General features: G+C 44.9%; 1 protein-coding gene across 3 annotated transcripts in view; it reads right to left on the bottom strand.

Moving 5' to 3' along the window:
* Positions 1-1767: 1767 nt before the first annotated feature.
* HMGXB3 (HMG-box containing 3) overlaps positions 1768-19163 on the bottom strand; it is a 558172-nt gene continuing 540776 nt past the window's right edge. For all 3 annotated transcript variants that reach the window (XM_086931317.1, XM_086931319.1, XM_086931318.1), the window contains exon 20: positions 1768-4522. In XM_086931317.1, the coding sequence (XP_086787443.1) occupies positions 4019-4522 (504 nt within the window). In that variant the 3' untranslated portion in view covers positions 1768-4018. The remainder of the gene's footprint in view (positions 4523-19163) is intronic.

Below are 19163 nucleotides of genomic sequence, written 5' to 3' on the forward strand. Positions count from 1 at the left end.
TGGCGGGCGCTGAAAGGCCCCCCAAGGATGAAATTGCTCAACCCAGCGATTCAGTTGTGTCCAGTCCACATCTTACAGTGAACTTTGTTGGCTCTCTTCTGACAGCAGTAGATTGAGAGTTTGGCTCTGGCCTCCTTTGAGACCACAGGCAGCACTTGCATAACTGAATCCTAGATCGTAAGGGAATATCGGCCCAAAAGGCGTGTGGTGTTAACCATCTTCAGTGCAAGGCGGGTCGAAATTAACATCCCTGCTCAAAAGCCTCTTGGAATCCCTATCCAGTGGAGAGGTAGGGAACGTGTCCGGGTTGACCCTTGTGGTGAAGGCTTGGACCACCAAGCTCTCCAAGTTGAGGTGATAGGTGAGGAATCTGGGGTCCCCAGAAGCTGAGCGATGGTGTTGGACAATTGTCCTAAGCACAGGAGCTCAAGTGCAGGGCTTGCTCAAGGCCCTCTAAAGGAGCCCTTGTACAGGACTTGGTCCAGGCCCCAGGTAGGACATCGGTAAGGGTTTTATTTAAGGGGAGCAAAGGTTTGTATGGGGTGACTCCTGGCTGACGCATCTCTATCAAAACATTTGTCGTTAATGCCACTGAAGGGAACAGAAGGTCTAAGACCTAAGCCGCCTTGCTCACCATCATAGCGAATGAGGCACCCTCCTCCATAGCCATGGTGGAGGGGGTGGACCAAGCCAGTTTCTTTTGAGGTGTGTAATCTACTGACACCTGTCAGTTCCTCATACCAGTTGTTCCCAGTATTATGTAGGGGATGCTGGTATCCATTAGGGTCCTCAGACCCCTCCCATTTATCTCTCTCACTTGGCCTGTATAATTAAAAAGGCACTGGCTTTGACCAGGAGGGCATGGTCGCAGTTTGAATGGGTAGTGGACGACATCCTTCCAGCTTCGGGTCGGCAATGATAATGGGGATGGCACCACCATAAGGCGCCAGCCATGCTGGGGGTGTTGCCACTGGAGTGGGTGCCGAGGAAGGTCTTGCAGGCAGCTCCGCTCCAGATCTAAAAGCAGGTCCATGGGTTCCAACCGGAGTCGAGGGAGAACCTGCTGGCAAGGATCCAGTGGGCTCGCCCCTCCCAAGCCGGTGTGGCTCAAAGATGCTCAAGATGACCTGGGTCACCCAAATATGATGTGCATTGCATAATAAAATTCTTCAACTGGGCGGGGGTCGCTCCAACTCCAGGAAAGTCAGGTAAGCATGGAGTGGACCCTGACTCCGGTTCCGCGGGTATGTAGTGTGCTTTACAAATGATTGATTGATTGGCTGGAGAGGCGACGCTTCTACGCTTCGTCCGAAGATTTTGTGAGCGCAGCAAAGATCTCTTCGACTTCTAGACAAGTTGAAGACCACTGGGAGCTGCTCCGCTAGCAGTCCCGGGCCTTCCGCGTGATCAGCATCCTCAGCATGACATTTAGGAAGAGTACAAATAATCAAATGTAATGTTCAACATTTACCTATATTAACTGTATAATTGTTAAATAATCTTTCAAATGAAACCATTGAACTGAAATAAAAATGGACTATATCTATGAAAGGCCTACAGTTTTCAGACTTTACTGTGACTTTTGTCCACTGCTGTCTGCTAGTCTCTTGGATGAACCACCTTTCCAGTAACTCTTCCAGTTTCTGCATATTCTAATTAAAACACTTTAGGTCCAGGTCTAAAAATGGTTTAAATTAAATACACTTCAGTTCAGTCTAGAAGATGCCACAAGGCTACCACAAGCTAAGAATAGAATGGATCCCAAAGCAAGAATAGCAAAATATTTATTCAGTTGTATGGCTTTACATAAAGGAAAAAGCAAAAGAACACTTCATCTTTTAAATAAATTAAAGTCCAGAATTAAATTGAAAAAGTGAAACAAACATTTCCCAAGTTTGTAACATCAAACTGCTTCCACAGAACGGTAGCACAGACAGATATATTGCACAGATGAATATTACATTTTTAACATCATACTTTTCACCTTCACAGAAGGAATATTTACTCATCAGAACAATAGACAAGTATTTTAAAGGTCCAGCTTAGCTCCTGGACTCAAACTAGCAGGTAGGGTCTCCATGGCAGGATAACCTGGAAATAGATTGACACTTCTCCAATTCTACAGATCTATCAGAGCTGTAGCCTGTCAGATACCCAACCTGTTACAAAGAGGCCATCAATTCATAAACAGCCAATTGCATTTGGCTAATGGAGGGGGGATTATATCATTTAAATCTGAAAGTAAATGTCAGGCAGAACTTTGATTTGTTACACAAATCTATAGTGGGCACATGCGGCTCACACTATAGCACACATTGAAGAGCAAGGACTCCTCAGTGTGGGCTCATAGCACTGCCCAAAGTGGTCCTAGAGGGTGCACCTGCTCTTTTTCTGACCTTTCCACAGGAAGTAATAGAGTGTCTAGGCAGAGATAGCCCTCTGTATATTTCCTAAAGAGTGCATGAAGATTTCCATGGACCGCAATAACGATCCCATAAATGTGATTTCATCCAGCATGATCTTCAAAGTTGAAAAGACGATGTGCAGCATACTTTATTTAATTGTATGCCCCAATCTTGCAAGATTTTGCAACCCCAGAAATACTCAGTTGCTTGTCATTTGTTAAGTTAACATGATGAGCAGTATTTCCAATGGTCCACTGTGAATTTAATTTGTTTTTATCTTGAAACAAATATGTCAATGAATACATTTCTACTGTTACTTGTGACAGTATAAGGCAACAACTTTGCAATCACAATCCACAGGTACAGCAACGTGTATTTTTCAAAAAATCACGCCACACATTATGTGGCTTTGAAGTGATTTACCCAAATTCTGACTCCAAGATCAGAATTGTAACCACTAGACGTCATTTATTGCCAAATGCATGCTCTCATAACATTAAAAAAACCAAAAGAGATGTATAGCTTGAAACATAGGAGCCTCCATGATATAATTTATGTGGACCCCTGCTGATTAGATGCAGTGATAAGGTGCTAGTACTGTGAAAGAGATAACATGTGTACTCCTGTTATGTCTAGGTGTTCCATCTATCTGGATTCAGTACCAGAGGTAGCTGCCAGTGTGGAGCATTCTCTAGATGTAACCAAAAGTCATGCAATGGTAGATCTGGCTCAAAGATGCTACTTGTAACTGCAAGATTGACCTGAGCATTAGCTCATTCGACCTAACTATCCATCATACTTGTCCGGAGAATGAACACATTTAGATAGTGACACTTCTTGACTTCTCCAGCCTTGTGCAGCAGAGTTCATAGGTTCTGATGGGTAGGTCAACAGTCCCAAAGAAATTCTTGTCCACGCAACCATTAAATACGTCTTATAGCAGCAGCTTATTACCATCAGCAGCAGAAGAACCTTTTTTTAAAAACATTCTTACACCAAATTAAGCCATTACATGCATAACATTGAAGAAAATGGCAAAGCCAGTTCCATAATGTTAGGCTACTTCCATCTCTAGGGTGGCTCAACCAATCCCAGTGCCATCTTAATTTTGGGACCTCTATAGGAAAGGTTTTACCTGCAATGACATCAGACTATACCAACATACTCTACTCATGCATACCAGCTGGTGCATTCTGAACTTCCAGGAGGCTGGCATGTGCAATCATTCACAGACCTCATATGGGGCTAGTGCATTTCAGTCAAGGAAAACCCACTTGCTTGCAAAATATTTACATTTGTCTTACACATAGCCAAGAAGATGTGAGGTTACGTGCAAGGAGTTCACAACTGGGAGAGAAGCATAGGCCGGGTTGCTCTTGTCTGACAGGAAGTGAAGGGCAGATGCATTATCAATATGTCAATCTCAGCACTTGTCATTATGGCAAGTCTTCAGAGCCTGGATATATGTTCTTCGGTACCAAGCATGTTTACAGTTATAGTAAAGAAGGAGGGTTGGGACTAAAACTGATACAAAATCACCTCAAGATCCCATAAACCATTTAAGGTCTTCTCTTGCCTACCATCACAAATAACATCTAGCAGGCACCCTAAAATTAACTGCCAGGAGTCACAAAGGTTTCAGCTGCTGTTTTTACTTTCTCCTCATCCTCTCCTTCTTCCTCATCCATGCTGTCTTCCGTTTTGATTTGTGCCACTCCCAGTCGGTACAAGGTATCTCGGATTACTACCTCACCAGGTTGGCAGCTCTGCACAATCTCATGGATCTGACGGTTCACAATCTCCCGACTAGTGAGAAAATCAATGAGGCGGTTGTAGAGGTAGTAGTGAGTGGCATTGTCAAAGGTGAGAACCTGCTGGCGGACCATGCTGGTCTTGCTATCATTAATAGCAGTAATGATGGCTTCATATGGCTCAAGCTCCCGGCACAGAGAGAGGGAACGGTGCCGTGCACTGCAGTTGACGTGGTTGCTCTGCTCACCTCCAGCATGGACGATTCTGCGGCAGGTGGATTTAGTCACAGGGTGCTGGAGAGAAGGCTCAGCTACGGTCATATCCACATTGTAGTGTTGATCGAGCAGCTCCGGGGCAGATACATACTGTGGAAGACATATCACTATTAATATCATTTCAAAATAGGTCAGACCCACAGCCAAGAACATCAGTGTGCAATTCCTGATTCTGTAGAAATTGGCTTAAAAAATGTTTCAAACAATATATCATACGTGAAAGGCATACATTTTAACAAGTTATTTGTTTCCAAGGCTCAACTGAAGGGTCGAAATAGGAACTACATCATACTGTTGGTCAATGTCTCACTCACCCCTTAACCTAATCGTCTTTGGCCTATCTTCCACTACTTGCGCGTCATCACTTTCTGAAACAATTAATCTGGCTTCGCTTTTATACCTTAGTTATTTTCCACACTCTACTAAACATTTAGCTTAGAATTGGAGATTTACAGCTCTGAATTTTCTTCAACATTTACTCGCTTCTTCTAGTTTCTGTTAGCAAGATGGATTCCTTCTCTAGTTTATAGGTAGTAGTCTACTTCATTGACTTAATTCCGTTCTCCTTCTATATTGTTTCCTGCCTAAAAGTGAGAGTGGAAGTTATGTTTTACACTTTGTTTGCTGCCCACGATTCACAAATATCGAAAGTGATCTTTTTCTCTCAGATCACATTTTAACTTTGTTTTACCTTTCTCCATGTCCTTCTCCACACTCACTGACCACCTGATGACTTAGATTTGTAAATGAGAATGTACTTCTCCCCAAACATTGCCTTAGGTACTGCTTCCAACCTAACTTACTCATGGTATGGTCAAAAAACAGCATCAATGATAATCATCATGAGAGTATGACAGAAATTAAACGTCACTGTCTCAGAAGACAAAATGGTGAACAAGAAAATGGTCCCTAGACCGTCAATGAAATAGAAGAAAACTCTTCGCACAAATGAACATATTTGGCATCAAATTCCACCAAAGAATCATTTTAGATCAAATTTAGCAATAGGAAAAGTATATACGAAACACTTTAAAAACAAATTTACATTCATCAAAGTCCAAACAGATTTGGCAAAAAGCAGTCCACAATATGTTTTAATATCTTGAAACCTGTCACGACTTACACCATTTCTCAATTTACCTTCCCACATTCCTCTCATTCTCGCCTCTTGCACAAAATGTCTGAACATCTGGTCCCATTCAAAGGTATAGCTGAATTTATAAACCCAATCATCATCCCCAAACCTTTCAAAGACTTTCTGATACTCTAACATAAGATGTACATGTTCAACTTCTCTCTGTCACACAGTGTTAATAGAGATTGTATGAAAATAGGCCAAGCTGTTTCGCTATTAAAACACTTTGCTTTCTAAGATCATTTCAGTAACTTCCATCATGTTTCCAGATCTCCATTCTTCACTACTTTCTTGAAACTTGTACGAATGACGAACCTAAACAATTCACCAACAATAGCAACCTCATCAAATCATACATGATGCCCTGCACATCTTCAATAATGGTGATTCTCCCTTCTTTTTCTACTGGATCTCTCGGGGTCATGCAATCCACAACCAGGACCATGGATCACATCTTAATACAACCATTGAGAGATCACATGGGATAAATCATTTCACTCACAACAGATTGCAGCAGATTAAGACATGCTGCTCATTCTCATACTCTATTCCAACACCCTTGTTTGTCAATCTACATCTCAAAACCCTTGGTGAAATTCTAAACAACTTCAAACCATTATACTACCAGTACACTATACTTGAATGATATCTCTCACTTAGCTAAGACTCTGATCAACATTCAAACCCGAAGAACCTTCCAGCTGCTACGCATCTCCCACTCTCACTCTACCACTCCTGTACAAAAGAAGCTCCCCTCATCGAACACCCTATACTTTTAACCTCAAATATTCACAGCGCAAAATCTCTTGCTTTTATTCTTGGCAAACATCTCGCACATTTGTGGGATACAATCCTTATTATCCATATGATCTTAAGGAAATGGTCTAGTCCCTATCCCTGTGTAAACACCATGGCCTTTTATACTTTTTCTTCCTGAAAGTCACTCTATGTCTCGCCATGGGTACTTTTCAGGAAGTAGAGCAATTGCTTCTAAGAAATTAGCCCTGTACTCATTTGGACAGTTTCCTAAATTCAAAAGCTGCATCTACAAATTGACATACTCCTGCACTCAGAATCTTCTCACTACCCAACTAGAAAATCCAGTTTATGGTTGATCTCACTCACTATGTACAGCTGATATTACTCTTCTTTCAATTAAAACAAACACTGAATCGATCCTCTAGATGCAAACCTGCAGTTTTGATCTCTAGCCTTCTCTCCTACCACAACATTTGCTCTCTCCCTATTTAAAAGAACATTCAAACATCTACTATCCAATCAACACGGTCTCCTCCTTCCCCATCCGTAGCTCCACTCTCCTTCTCACTCAGCTTTGTTATGCCCTAGGTCTTCAATAATTAACTCCTAGTTGCATCTTTAAAGAATACAACCTTATCCAACAAGATGTATTTTGTTACTGTTTGGTACACTCCATAACAGTTGTACAAATGTATTATGTTTGTAACTGCCCAACTCTAATCTGTATGTAGGGTGACACAGGTGGATTAGGAGCAGTCCTTCCCAAACTTCGAACAAATCTGACAAAAATAGCACCCTACAAGAGGATCTAATCCTGATCAAAAAGTGCTCTTCTTACATATCAGGTTTACTGGTTGTGCAGTTGATGTACAATGACCAAAACTGATGAGGCTGCTAGTACCTACACTCCTCTGGTGGCCAAGAGGGCTGACTGAATCAGCCAGAAAACCGAGTCAGAACAATTTGGATTGGGTTGAGGGATTTTTATACCATGGACTCTGACAAATGTCAGGATCTGTTACCATTGTTAGGGGATCCAGCAATAATACCGAAAACACAGGATGATTTAGTTCCAACCAGGTAGGGGGTTCCTACTCCCAAAGAACCCAAGAAGAAAAGGTTTCAGGGTGGAAGCCTGTAATAAAGGGAATGCATGTTGTCTGACATGGTCAATTTTCCCAAATGTAACCACAATCTCCTGTAGCACACACAAGACTACAAGAATTAACTACTCACCAAGTTATCCATGAACTACATACTCACAATACCCATACATGTCTCACACTTGATGAAGGTGATTGACCCCCAGCTAAGTGCACTTGACAGACCTATTACCCTAGGCAAACGGTAGGTAGTTCTCCACAGTGGTACAGGTAAAAGTCACGTGCTCTTAGACCTTCAAATCGCTGTTATCAGCACAGAACCAGTCACTGTGTAGCCTAGGTTAATTGGCAATGGTTTTCCTCACTCAGAAAGGGATACAGTGTAGGTGTGAATCAGTCAGAGGACAGCTCTGATGACCGTCGGAAAACAGACAGAGCGCCTCCGATGGATTTGCATTACTGTTCAGTTCACAAGAAGAAAACTATAATGTTGTCCTGAAAAACATACATCCTCTTCTAAGCAGTGCAGAGGACTTTTGCCCCAACAGCTTGAAGAAAAGGAACTACAACACATATGGTTACCTTTCAAAAGCAATCACTAAGAGTGTTGTGCAACAACAAATATTAGTATTGCGTCCATAATATACAACTAGACTATATGCAATGAAATGGAAAATAATTCAGGTCAACTTTAAGATTTTATCACAATGTGACACTGCATTTAGAAAAATAGTGCAGGAGTCAAAGTCAGGGGAGATATGAAATTCCTTTTTTAGAGGACTACTTAGTGTGACTAAATCCCTGCATTGTCACATTGGGCACCAGTGGCTATAAATAGACATTCCTGGTGCAAAAGGAGCAACTGTGCTCTGACAAGGACTGGAAGCACAACAGGACCAAAGAAGGAAAGAGACCACAAAGTGTTTTTAGAATGGAAAGGTGATAAGTGTTCGAGTCATTTATGTATCCAGGTTTCCCAACGTGGAAGTCACAATGCACCTCTCTTTGCATGTCACTGTATTCATAAGTAGAAAATACATACCATTACTTCTTTGTGCATCAATTGTCTAATTTTCATAACTGACTGCTTAGTGAGGAGTTAAAAGCACCAGCAAAAGAAACAAATGCTCCTCGTGATGACCTTTTAATGCATCTTCATATGCCACTGCAGTTTGGTTGGAATTCAACACTGACCTACCTCTGAATAGTGGAACTTCTGCTTGTCCAAGTCATTTAACTACAGTCTACCACCCACCAAAATATAAACTGTGAAACGATGTTTTGTTTACATCACAAGGCAGCTTGTAGTCTTCCCATGACGATGTTTTCGCAGATTTTGTTTTTTCACTGCCAAATCACAAGGCATGAAACTTTTTGTCTTTTCATCACTTCAACCAAAAGTCCCATAGCAACGGATTGTTTCAGCCAATTCTTGATCCCTTTTACTACCACACCTGGGCCACCCATGGTAACTGTAGAACTGAAACATGTAAATAGAGGCCAGAGAGAACAGCAGCATGAACGGCCGCCATAAGTGTGGCAGGGTATGCTCAGACGTGAGTCCCTTGCTCACTTTACCACTGGATTCAAGCAAGCCGGCGCTGAAGGGGGCTGGAATGCCAGAAACCGGTCCTCGGAAGCTTGTTTCCAGTCCAGGGAAGATATGGCTTGGCAGTTCGGGCTGGACTGTTCCCATGAGGCACAGGGTCAGACTGATTTGCATATAGCCATGTCTGAACTGGGGTGGCAGAGTGGGCTAAAGAACGGTGATGGATTAAACCCAGATCTTTTGACTGGGTGTGAGCGTTTGATTGATTCAGATGCTCTGTCCATCACCACCCCCTTTTGTACCGCTTTTGGCCGCCATAAGTGTGGCAGGGTATGCTCAGACGTGAGTCCCTTGCTCACTTTGCCACTGGATTCAAGCAAGCCGGGCTGAAGACGGCTGGAATGCCAGAAACCGGTCCTCGGAAGCTTGTTTCCGGTCCAGGGAAGACATGGCTTGGGAGTTCGGGCTGGACTGTTCCCATGAGGCACAGGGTCAGACTGATTTGCATATAGCCATGTCTGAACTGGGGTGGCAGAGTGGGCTAAAGAACGGTGATGGATTAAACCCAGATCTTTTGACTGGGTGTGAGTGTTTGATTGATTCAGATGCTCCGTCCATCACCACCCCCTTTTGTACCGACATTCATATCTGTGCATAGATCGCCGCCTAGCGTTGGGTCCGGATGATTGCACATTGTTGTCCTGGAAGAGTCTTCGAAGTATCACGAGATAGGTGGCTCCTCCCCCGGACTACAGTGCGCATGGGCATCCTCTCCATCCTCAGATTGTTTTTCACCATTGTGGCAGGGATGGAGTATGATACAGTAAGTGATGTCCATGCTAATAATAATTCAGAGTGCTACAGCTGCGACAGGCACCGGGCAGGAGGGAGGGCGATATGAAAGTCAGCAGCCCTACATGCCAAGAACAGATGCCTACTGGTAAGTAGCATATTCCGTTCGAGGCATGTGGGCTGCTGAATTCATATCTGTGCATAGAATGTATAGCAGTTTCCCCCCTAGCGGTGGTTGCCAGTGCCAGCTGCAGCAGCCTGAAAAAGAGTCCCGAGTACAGCCTGTCCTACAGCTGTTTGCTGTTTGTAGTGTACATCTACGCAGTAGTGTTTGGTAAATGTATGTATGGTAGTCCATGTGGCTGCTCTACATATGTCTTCTAGAGGAATGTTTCCTAGGAAAGCCATGGATGCCCCTAACTTGCGGGTGGAATGCGCTCTTGGGGGAACTGGTAATGTGCGTTTAGCTTTCTGATAACAAATTTGTATCCACTTAAAAATCCATCTGGCTATACCTGATTTTGAAATGGGGTTGCCTTTGTGCTGTGGTGAAAAGGCAACAAACAGTTGTTTAATTTTTCTGAAAGGTTTTGTCCTGTCTATATAGTACAGGAGAGCTCTTTTAACGTCCAGGGTATGTAGAGCTCTTTCTGCCACTGAATCTGGATTTGGGAAGAACACTGGCAGTTCGATAGTTTGATTGATGTGAAACTGGGAAACCACCTTTGGCATAAATTTAGGGTTTGTACGTAGTACTACCCTATTTGCATGAATTTGTATGAATGGCTCCTGAATAGTTAGGGCTTGTAGCTCACTAACCCTTCTAAGTGATGTAATCGCCACCAAGAAAGCCACTTTCCACGTTAGGAATTGTATCTCACACGAGTGTAGAGGTTCAAAGGGTGGTCCCATCAGTCTGGTTAGAACCACGTTTAGGTTCCAGACAGGTGAAGGTGGGTGTCTTGGAGGAATCACTTGCTTGAGTCCCTCCATAAAAGCTTTAATAGCAGGTACTCTGAAGAGTGAAAGGTGTTGCCTGTTCTGAAGATAAGCCGCCACCGCAGCTAAGTGTATACGTATGGAACTGTAGGCTAGATTGCATCTATGTAAATGTAACAGGTAACATATGATGTTTTGAGTAGAGGAATCTAGTGGATTTATGTCATTATTGGTACAATAGATGACAAACCGTTTCCACTTCGCCGCATAGCAAGCTCTGGTTGTAGGTCTTCTTGCTCCTTGATAATATTCATACAGTCAGGAGGCAAGTTCAGGTAACCAAACTCTATGACGTCAAAAGACTGGGTGTTAATCGCAGCCTTTGATGAGGCACCACGGAAAGTTCTAGGAACGTGGTGTACCATGGTTGCCTCGCCCACGTTGGAGCAACTAGGATGAGTGTCATTGAGTGTTGCCGCAGTTTGCGTGCCACTAGTGGTATGAGCGGGGCTGGGGGAAAAGCGTACGCAAACCTGCCTGACCAGTTCATCCATATCGCATTGCCCTGAGACTGCGGATGTGGAAACCTGGCGGCGAAGCTTTGGCATTTTGCGTTTTCCCTTGTGGCGAACAGGTCTATCTCTGGGTGACCCCACTGCTGGAAGAACGGTTGTAGCACTGAGGGATGTATCTCCCACACGTGCAACTGGTGGCTGTGTCTGCTGAGCAGATCTGCCATCTGGTTGTCCCTGCCTGGGAGGTGTTCCGCCATGAGAAATATGTTCCTCTGAATGGCCCACTTCCACATGCTTTGCGCTAGATGTGACAACTGTGGAGAGTGTGTCCCTCCCTGCTTTTGTATGTAGTACATGGCAGTCATGTTGTCTGTCCGGATCAACACGACTTTGTTGCACAAATGTACCTTGAACGCCTTCATTGCCATGAAGATTGCCATCAGTTCCAGCAGGTTGATATGCATCTTCTTTTGCTGTGTCGTCCATAGTCCCTGCACTGTGTAATGGAGGACATGCGCTCCCCATCCCAGGAGAGATGCGTCCGTCGTCAGCACTATTTGTGGTACAGGCTCTTGGAACGGTCGTCCCCTGCAAAGGTTTTGTGGGTTCCACCAATGCAGAGAGTTGTATGCGCGACCAGTCACCAACACTAGGTCTTTCAATTGTCCTTGAGCCTGGTTCCACTGCAGTGCTAAGCACTCCTGAAGCGGACGCATGTGTAGTCTCGCGTGGGGGACTATGAAGATGCAGGAAGCCATCATGCCTATTAGCTGCATAAACACCCGTGCTGGGAGCGAGTGTTGGGGTCTGAATTTCTGAATCAGTAACTGAATTCTGTTGATTCTTGCCGAGTTTGGCTGTGCCTTTGCTACCAGAGTGTCTATTGTTGCTCCTAGGTACTGTTGTACGTGAGGGGGTTGGAGATGAGACTTTGCGTAGTTTAATGAGAATCCTAGGCTGTGCAGGAGGTGAATAGTGTGAGACATGTGGCTGGCACATTGCTGGGCTGACTTTGCCTGGATGAGCCAGTCGTCCAGATAGGGGTAGACGTGGACATGGTTCCTCCTCAGGTGCGCCGTCACCGTCGCTAGGCACTTGGTAAACACCCTGGGGGCTGTTGTCACCCCGAAAGGTAGTACCTTGAACTGGTAGTGCCGATTTTGTATGGTAAACCGGAGATACTTCCTGTGTGCAGGATGTATTGTTATGTCCTGCGCTTGACCCAAGACCACCTCTCCTTCAGGAAGAAGCTGAAGACCTGGCTGTTCGAGCAGTAGCGGCACCCCCCCCACCCCCAGCGCCTTGAGACCCTACGGGTATGTAGCGCGCTCTATAAATGCCATTGATTGATTGATTGATTGATGTGGAAGCACGCATCTTTTAGGTCTAGTGTTGCGAGGAAGTCTCCCTGAGTGAGCAATGGCAGAACCTGTGGTAGAGTGAGCATGTGAAAGTGTTCTGATAAGATGTATTGGTTTAGGGCCTGAGATCCAATATTGGCCTGAGAGACCCGTTCTTTTTGGGGATTAAGAAGTACAGTGAGTGAGTAAAACCATCCTTTTCTCACTTCCATAGGCTCCTGTATTTGCCTGACTGTCCTTGAGTATCTGTTTTTTTTTTTATCTAGCAGCGCCGGGACGCCTCTTTGCTGGGGCAGCTGTTGCGCTTTACCAAATCCCTAACATTAACATTAACATACCCCTGTGCCCTGTTCTTGTATGGGGACGGGTTCTATGGCCCCTTTTTGCAGCATGCTGACAACTTCTTGCTGCAATAAGTCTATGTGCTCTGCAGACATAGGACGGTGTCTTGGGGGTATGTTGGATGGAGTGGAAGTTCGCTCTAGAAAATAGCCGTATTGAATAAGTTGTCTCACCCACCTGTCTGTGGTAATGCTTTCCCAGACTGGCAGGAACTGTTGCAATCGCCCCCCGATAAGGTGTTATTTAGTCCGGGGGCAGTGACAAGGCGTCACTGTTTAGTATTGGCAGAGGATCTGGTCTTGTTATTCCCTCGTCCTCTGCCTTTGCTGCTGTTGCTACCGTAGCCACCTCTGTTATTTTTATTGTAGGTGGTTTGTGTGCTCCCTTTATTATATGGAATTTGTTGTGATGCCTGGCCTCGTGTAGCTCCTCTGTTACTGGAGCGACGAAAGGAAACTCCTCTAAACTGTTGGGACTGCAAGGCACCCATAGACTTGGCTGTCTCGGTGTCGTTTTTAATCCTTTCTAAGATTGTGTCTACGTCGGGGCCAAATAAAAAAATCTGGGTTCACAGGCTGATTCAGTAATGTTGTTTGAATCTCCGGTTTGAATCCAGAGATGCGCAACCAAGCATGTCTCCTGAGCATGACGCTTGTGTTGATGGCCCTGGCTGCAGTGTCTGCTGCGTCTAGCGCACACTTAATAGATGCGTTGGATATGAGTTTACCCTCCTGGATTAGCATCTCCGCTCCCTCCTTGTAGGCCTCAGGCAAATGTTGTAGCAGTTGCTCTAGAGTGTCATAATGTGCCCTATCGTATCTGGCTAAGAAGGCCTGTGTGTTAGAAATCCTTCAGATATTAGCTGCTTGAGCAGCCACCCTTTTCCCAGAAGCTTCTAGTACTTTAGATTCTTTGTCGGGAGGAAGAGCATCACCCGTAGTTTGTGAGTTGGCGCGCTTACGAGCATTTGAGACCACCAAAGAGTCTGACGGCAGCTGTCCCTTAATATATGAGGGTCCACAGGCGCCGGTCTGTATTTCCTTTCAATTCTGGTGTTAATAACCCTTGCTCTAGTGGTTTCCTTGAAAATGTCCCCTGCGTGTTTAAGGACACCCTTCAGCATTGGCAACATTTTAACAGATTTCTCTGAAGAGGAGAAAGTGTCAAACAGGACGTCCTCTTCAACCGGGTCAGCATGCATGTCCACATCATGATTTAGTGCTGCCCTTTCAATCAAAGCGTTGAACGCAGCCGTATCTTCCGTTGGTGAAGTTTTTACAGGATAAGAGGGAGTATCAGGAACAGTCTGTGATTCCCCCTGGTCAGCAGGGTCTGTCCAGGCTTGAGCTTGGTCATCCTGATCAATGTCCGCAGGGTAATGATATTGTTCATCATCATACCCCATATCCTCAGTAGTGTGTGTGGGTGAATATGGCGAAGTGTCCTGGCCATGGTACCTCACAGTCTCAAAAAGGACAGGTGATGTTGCAGAATCCCTTTTCTCTTTGAGTGGAATTTTGTATGATTCCAAAGGATTTTCCGACCTGATTTTCCTTTGATAAATAGTAAGTCTACCAGATTCGGAGTCGATATGTAATTTCGACTGGCTGACTGAGGGCTCTTGGTACATAACGTCCTCTTCTAGAGGATGACTCCTTTTTCCCAATGATACCTGTTTGGGTGCTTCGACCCCATGTTTTGGATCGAGCGCCTTGGGGTGTGCAGTTGGTGGTAGTCCGAATTTTATCGGTGGCATAGTGTCTTTAGACAGACTGACCTTCTTCGGCGCCGGCGTCGATGTAGGCCCGACCGACTTTGCCTTTTCGCCAATAAGTTTTTGGCCCTGCGTTGACTTCGGTGCTTGTGACGTCGGAGGCGCGGCCTTCTGCCTCGACTCGACGTGGTCCTTCGAGGCGCTCTTGACTCTCAACTCGAGGCCTTTAACAAGCTGTGGCCTGTCGACCTGATGCTTCGGATCGAGAACCTTCAGAGACTCGAGTCCTTTGTTTGTGTCGTTGTCCATCGACGTCGACGGGTCGACGTGCTTGGTTTTAATGGCGGACTTCTTCGGTTCAACATTCTTTACTTTTGACCCTGCAGGGTCGTCGACACCTGACTTTTTCGTCGACTCCGATGGTTTCGAGCTTTTCGACCCGAAGACTGTTTGCAGCACTTTCGGTTTAGTTATTGACTCGATGGCTTTCGGTTTCGTTTTGAGTAGTGGAACCGATGGCTCATGTGATGTATTCTTAGCCGGGCCTTGACGCAGGGCTATAGAATGTTCTTCATGATCTCGGCTAAAGCCTTTTGGCGATGCCTCGACCTGAGCCTTTAAGAGTCTGTTTCGGGCCCCGTACCCACTGTTGGGCCTGGTTCATCGCTCGAGTCGTCATCAACGGCTCCGATGGGGGATAAGTCGTCCCTTACCTCGACGACGTTTTCATATTCAACGTTGTCTTCGTCTTCTTCATAATAGTTGGAGTCATGCTCCGAGCCGGGATCCGACTGCTGTTCTGGATCCTCTGTCTCGACGAATTCATCGTCGTCTTCGAAGATATTCACCGGGTCGGGCGCCGGCTTCGACATCGTTTGCTTCGCTGCGCGTCGGAGTCTAAGCGTTTTCTTCGACCTGAATCGAGCACAAGCTAGACAGTTGTTCTCATCGTGCTCCGGTGATAAGCACTTGTTGCACACCGGGTGTACATCGATGTGCGGGTACTTAGAGTTACATAGGGGGCATCGTTTGAACGGGCTCTGTTCCATCGACGATCAGGCCTCCCGTGTCGAAAAGGCCACGCGGCTCTCTTCGACGTCCTGCTCAAGAAAACTGGAAAAAGAACTCGGCACCGATCGAAACAATACGGACGACCCCGAAGGCCTTTTGGCCTTTAGAAAGTTTCCGAACTTGAGTAAAGAAAAGTACATCCGAACCCAATGGCGGAAAAAACCAATCTGGGGATGGAGAGGATGCCCATGTGCACTGTAGTCCGGGGTAGGAGCCACCTATCTCGTGATACTTCGAAGACTCTTCCAGGACAACAATGTGCAATCAACCGGACCCAACACTAGGTGGCGATCTATGCACAGATATGAATTCAGCAGCCCACATGCCTCGAACGCATATATTCCAGACCAATGAACTGAAAGGGCAAAGAACCGGCATTTGTACTGGTGTGGGTTGCAAACCGGTCCAGTGCCGGTTTTCACCATTGTGCAATGATCCGATCTAGTTGGACCGGGTTAGCTCCCACTCGTGGCAACTGTCTTTTGTCCTGCTGAGGGCGTTTGCCAGAGTATTCCAAAGCCCTCGAACGTGCTCTACTTTTAGGGATGTTCTATGAACCATTCCATTCCATTCCAAAAAGCTTTATTTCGGTTGGATATAACCATAAAAGCACGTACATGTTAAAAAGGATACTTATTCCAAGTTCCATGAACCGTTAATCAACTCCAAAGCTTGTGGGCCGGGAGAGAGAGTAATCATCTGAGGACGAGCTAGAGGTACTAGGTTAATTGCCGAGGATAGCATGGCAAGAAGAGACTTGTATGTCCTCACTACAGTGTACCTTTTTTTGATAGTCTGAGAGCCAAGGTATGCAACCTCTCCTGTCTTTCTCGCCAGAGGAAAACCTTGTTCGGAGTGGTGTCTAGGTCTGCCCCCCCCAGGAAAGTAATTGTTTTACTTGGAACAACTGATGACTTACGTTGGTTTATGGTAAGGCCCAGTTTGCCGAATAGTGTTGTGCAGTCTCTTGTAGCACTGGCAGCAAGGCGATCCGTGGAGCCTTGAGGAGCCAGTCATCCAAATAAGGAAATACCGGGTGACCTAGCTTCTGTAATGCGGCCGCCACTGGGGCCAACAATTTCGTCTATATGCGTGGAGAAGATTTCAGGACGAAGGGTACGACTCAGAGCTGATAAGGGGAACCAGCCACTGTGAAGAGGAGGACATTTCTGTGTTTGGGGTGTATAGGAACATGGAAGTAGGCATCTTCCAAATCCAGCGATGTTATGTAGTCTCCACTGCCGAGGCGCTGAAGGACCTCTGAGAGCGTAACCATTCTGAAGGTTTGATATCTGAGGAATTTTTAAACCGTCCGAGGTCTAAAATAGGCTTTTGCCCTGACTTCTTGTGTATCAGGAAAAAACGGGAGTAAAATTCTTTCCCTCTTTATTCTACAGGAACTTTCTCTGTTGCTCCCTTCAGGAGCATAACATCCGCCTCCTGTTTCAGTAAGTGAAGACGAGTGGGGTGCGATCCCCTTGGTGGAGTATTTGGTGGGCGCTGAACAAATTGTAGAATGTGGCCATAGGATATCAAGTCCAAGACCCATCTGTCCATTGTAAAGTTGCGCCACTGATGGATATGATTGGCAATGTTTGCACCGACTGGGAGGGGGAAGGTAGTAGCTGGTGCCCTGATGCGGCCACTGTTTGTGACCAGAGTCGCGTGCTTGTGATGGTGGGTTTCTGCCAGAGCCCTGTCTGGAGAACTACTGCGAGGGTAGAACAATCGCACTCCTGATTAAATAGGAAGTTGAGATATTCAATACAGTTCAGTTGGTGCTATTCGGTAATCCTTTGAGGGCTGAAGGACCAAATTACTGCGTAGTATTGCGCTATCCCAAACGTGGGTAGCGTCACCAAATGCACTCCGTGAAAGAAAATTTCAAAAAAACGTTGTTATGCGTTTGAAGTTAGTTTATTACGAATAAAGTTTTTTTATCTTGATGTTCAATTCACATCATAAAGTTCATGAAAAACATCTGTGTTTGATTCTTATTATTCGTTCATGGTTTCCCCATGGTTTCCCAATGCATTTCGGGCCGAATGCCCTTCATCAGGGGATTAACAGTACTGTTGATAAAGGATAATACACAAAAATTAATACACATCAAATTAGTGTGAGGCGGTCATTCTTGGTAGAGAGATATCTACGTTAACTATTTTATACATGCGTAGTATTCTGTTTTCTCGTTTTTAGTCACATGACCTTTTTCGTCATCTGACGTTCACTTTAAATACATGGTCGGGACTTCCGCATTCCATCCCGCCAACGCACATGGAAGGTTACTTTGTTTCTAGCATCCGCTATGAGATCGGTGAGTAATTCGGAAGCACGTTTCAACCAGGGTCTAGACGAGCGAGCCCCTTATGCGCTCGAAACGCTCATGATTCTCTCGTACTTTTTGTTCCTTCACAGAAACTTTTTCTATCGTGGAATTAAGAAAGAACCACATTAAAAAGGTACGATTTTGTTTACCTTTGTTTAAATAGAAGGGGCTTGTCACCCCGTTGTGAAATGCTTTATACTCGAGTATTCTCCCATTCACGTTCGACAGTACCCATTCTTTTGAACAGTTGTTATCTTAGATTCTTCTAAAATAAGACGTATCTCGTTATTTTTCTGAAAGGACTGGGCACGCGTGCATAATTGAGTAAACATGACTCGTCAGTATTTACACTTTGTCTCATCTCACTCACCCGAGTATTTTCCCAATTTAAGTTTCAGGGAAGCACAGTGTTCTCCATATTTTGCAACTGATCATCGGTACATGTGTGAAATGTGTTTAACAATGTCCTATTCTGTGGGTCGATTTTTTTGAGCTTACATTTACTTTCTTGTTAGATTTTACTTTCTTGTTATATTTTTCAAACAGGCATGTATAAAATAGTTAACGTAGATATCTCTCTACCAAGAATGACCGCCTCACACTAATTCGATGTGTATTAATTTTTGTGTATTATCCTTTATCAACAGTACTGTTAATCCCCTGATGAAGGGCATTCGGCCCGAAATGCATTGGGAAACCATGGGGAAACCATGAACGAATAATAAGAATCAAACACAGATGTTTTTCATGAACTTTATGATGTGAATTCAACATCAAGATAAAAAAACTTTATTCGTAATAAACTAACTTCAAACACATAACAACGTTTTTTTGAAATTTTCTTTCACTGAGTGCATTTGGTGACGCTACCCACGTTTGGGATAGCGCAATACTACCCTGTCTGGAGAAACCAGATGTAGTTGGTTGTCGGGAGGCTGGTTGTTGGTAGCCATGTTGGTATTGTGGTTAAAAGGACTGATACTGTTAAATGTTTTGAAAAGCACCTCTATATTCGGGGAAACCTTGCCCGCGTGCTCCCCAAAATGGCACTTTACGATACTGCAGGGTCCCCAGCGTCTTAGCCATGTCTATCAGAATCGGACTTGATGGCTAGTACAGCTT

This window comes from Lissotriton vulgaris, chromosome 7 (genome assembly GCF_964263255.1).
Source record: "Lissotriton vulgaris chromosome 7, aLisVul1.2, whole genome shotgun sequence".
In the NCBI taxonomy this organism is placed as follows: Eukaryota; Metazoa; Chordata; class Amphibia; order Caudata; family Salamandridae; genus Lissotriton; species Lissotriton vulgaris.